The sequence below is a fragment of the Haematobia irritans genome, chromosome 1, assembly GCF_050003625.1.
Source record: "Haematobia irritans isolate KBUSLIRL chromosome 1, ASM5000362v1, whole genome shotgun sequence".
Taxonomy (NCBI): domain Eukaryota; kingdom Metazoa; phylum Arthropoda; class Insecta; order Diptera; family Muscidae; genus Haematobia; species Haematobia irritans.
Genome location: NC_134397.1, coordinates 236,037,667 through 236,040,681, shown reverse-complemented (window position 1 = coordinate 236,040,681; position 3,015 = coordinate 236,037,667). Strand labels below are relative to the sequence as shown.

Below are 3,015 nucleotides of genomic sequence, written 5' to 3'. Positions count from 1 at the left end.
GGAAGTGGAAAATATCGATAGGGAATCCCGAGATGCGATTTAAAAGAAATGTTTGTGGACTTGTCCAAAAGGACTGCATCGGAAGTGCACAAAAAATTGATGGGGGATTCCGGGATATTTTCTGTGAATTTTTTTCTATGTGAAAGTGAATCAATGCACATGTGGTATCAAACGAAGAACAGACGGTGTCAATCTGACAACGATAAAATGACACCATGCGTTGTCAAAACAACAACCAGGGTTACCGATCTGAATACGTAATGGCTACGAATTTATAAAAAAGAAAAAACACACATTTTCCGCAACCACGACTGGAATGTGGATTCTCTGCTCCATACGTGTTAACAGTCGCTTTAGCTTATTGCACCACTGACGGAGTTGCCATAAGGCCATCTAACGAATATTTTAAGACTTTTGATGATCAAAGAAAAACGAAAGCGGTTCGTAAAATCGTGAACGCCTATGGACGACACCGTGACCACTTTTTCCGTGAAGGTTTTCGTTGCATTTTGTTACCGCCAGTTCACGATTGTGGAGAGTAATATTTTCTATTAGTGTGAGAGCTCTCTCTCTCTCTCTCTCTCTCTCTCTCTTGTGGTGACGAGTTATCCGTCTCCGGCAGTTGGTATTCCTGATTGCGACATGTCCAATCCTGCAGGCTCATACGTGTAAATCCACGATTAATTATCTGGCACGTTGTCATAGACGTGTTACGAAGCGATTTACAAATTGTATGGGATTTAACGCGAACAAAATCTTTTGACGGTCAAATTTTAATGCAATCTTGAATGTATACTGGTCTCAATAATGCCGAAGGCCGAAGAAGCCACCGTGGTGCAACGGTTTGCATGCCCGTCTTACTTACACAAGATCATGGGTTCGATTCCTGCTACGACCGAACACCAAAAAGTTTTTCAGCGGTGGATTATCCCACCTCAGTAATGCTGGTGACATTTCTGAGTGTTTCAAAGCTTCTTATTAAGCTTAACATGGAATCGGGCAACACTCAGTGATAAGAGAGAAGTTCACCATTGTGGTATCACAATGGACTGAATAGTCTAAGTGAGCCTGATAAATCGGGCTGCCACCTAACATAACCTAACCTAATGCCGAAGGTCGTGATAGATTCCATGACGATTTTGCTATATCAGTTGGCGAAATTCGTCTTGGAGTGAATTACGATCTCGGTTGAATTCACCATACTATCACACATTTTTTTCGAATTCAGCAGATCATAATACATAAGGAAAGTCGACTCTCATCAAGTGTACATTTTCAGTGTAAACCAGTGTAATTGAATTGAGTTCATCGATGCACTGTTGTTGAGTTGATCCACGTCGAAAATTGTAACAAAAGTGTTCACGATTTAATTCCATTTTTTGGCCGAGGTGAATCTCTTAGGTTACTGTAAATAACACAAGTTGAGTAAGTTAACCTTAAAAATGTCAAAATTTACGATAGGGATGTAAGTTGGCAAATTGAAATACTAGGGTTGCCCGATCCCGAAATATAAGAGGCAACCCTATTAACCGAGATTCATGAAAATGGGCGATAGCGTACACACAAAAAAAAATTCTCATTCCTTACTTGTTTTAGTATGGGAACTTGGTAACACATTGCTGACCCTGTATATAACAACATCAAATATTTTTAGTCTGCATATAGGAATCTGAGATCCATAAATTAATGAATCAACAAATTTAGCATACCAACCATGCTATGGTAGGGTGTACAAAAAAATGGGAACCTACATGACATTGGATGATTGCAAATCAATGAAAGTGCTATATCTCCAATCTATAAAGTTAGAAAAAATCAGTTCATCACTTAACATTGAAAGGTGAACAATTCAAAAATGTGGAAATTTTTAATTCTCACCATATTCCTCATCAATCAGGATGGCGTAAGTTTATTATTCAGAAATACGGATTGTTATCATAAAAACCATTTCCTTGCATAGGTTCTTGGCTCCACATCGGTGGCCAGACAAAATGATATTAGTGGCCCTATCTCCCATATAATGGAAAATCTTGTTATGCATACTAAACAAGTTGCCGATGAGCTTTGTTCTCAACTATCGGCCAAAATCGATGGAACTACGCAGACTATATTGGGTGATATTGAAGTGATTCTATCCACTGCTCTGGAACAATTAACAGAACCAATTATTGAAGCACAATCAATTCTATCACATCCACAATGTCAAGATCTGCTAACTATGGAGGAATTACGCGATCGTATTGATACCCAGCTAATGATATGCACCAAAGATCTAAATGATCTTCTCTTTACATTCAAAAATGATTCTGATCAGTATACAAAGTCCTTATTAAATGGCGCTGAACAAATTGCCGATTTACCTAGTCAATGTGAAGAGGGTGATTATAGTTTCGGTAGTATAGCAGCCTGTTTTGTGGAGAAAATTACAGAGTTGAATCAAGATCTGGCTTTGCTCTTGAATCGGGCCAGTATGTCCATTATACAAACCCATCATTTGACCAAACAAAGTACAGAGGCAGCTCTTACATGTGCCGATCATGTTGTTGCCCAAACGGTCGAATATATGAATAAAGTTATGACTCAGTGTCAGGAAAATGTGGAGTGAATTATTTTCATGAATTTTGTAATATTGAGTAAATAAAGAAAAGTTTGAAAGTTTGATTTTCTCTGTAGATTTTTTTAATGAGGGCTATGAAAATAATGCAGGAGTTAGTGCTTCAACAATATGTGCAGGGTGGCTGATATATAAAGCAACAAAGTAAAGCGCAATATTTTTTAGTTTGATTTTAGAATCAGATTAGATTTGGCTATCAAATTATGACCTTCTGACGGCCGACAAAGCCATCAACGTGGCAAAGTGGTTCTGCGGTATTTTGGCCCATTCCTTACCCCCTCATTAAGCCGTTCTTAGTTGACGCGTGCTGAGTGCGATGGTCCTGTTGGAATGTCCATGGTTTGCGGCCGAAATGTTTGTATGCCTGGGGCATCAACACTGTCTATAGGCCAATTTTCCTA

At 38.8% G+C, this 3,015-nt stretch overlaps 1 protein-coding gene across 1 annotated transcript; it reads left to right on the top strand.

Moving 5' to 3' along the window:
- The first annotated feature begins 1,783 nt into the window (after positions 1 to 1,783).
- On the top strand, positions 1,784 to 2,661 carry LOC142219558 (uncharacterized). The gene is made up of 2 exons (XM_075288492.1): positions 1,784 to 1,903; positions 1,961 to 2,661. Exons 1-2 carry the CDS (start codon positions 1,856 to 1,858, stop codon positions 2,603 to 2,605), a joined length of 693 nt encoding a protein of 230 aa, XP_075144607.1. The 5' UTR covers positions 1,784 to 1,855; the 3' UTR covers positions 2,606 to 2,661.
- Positions 2,662 to 3,015: the final 354 nt, after the last annotated feature.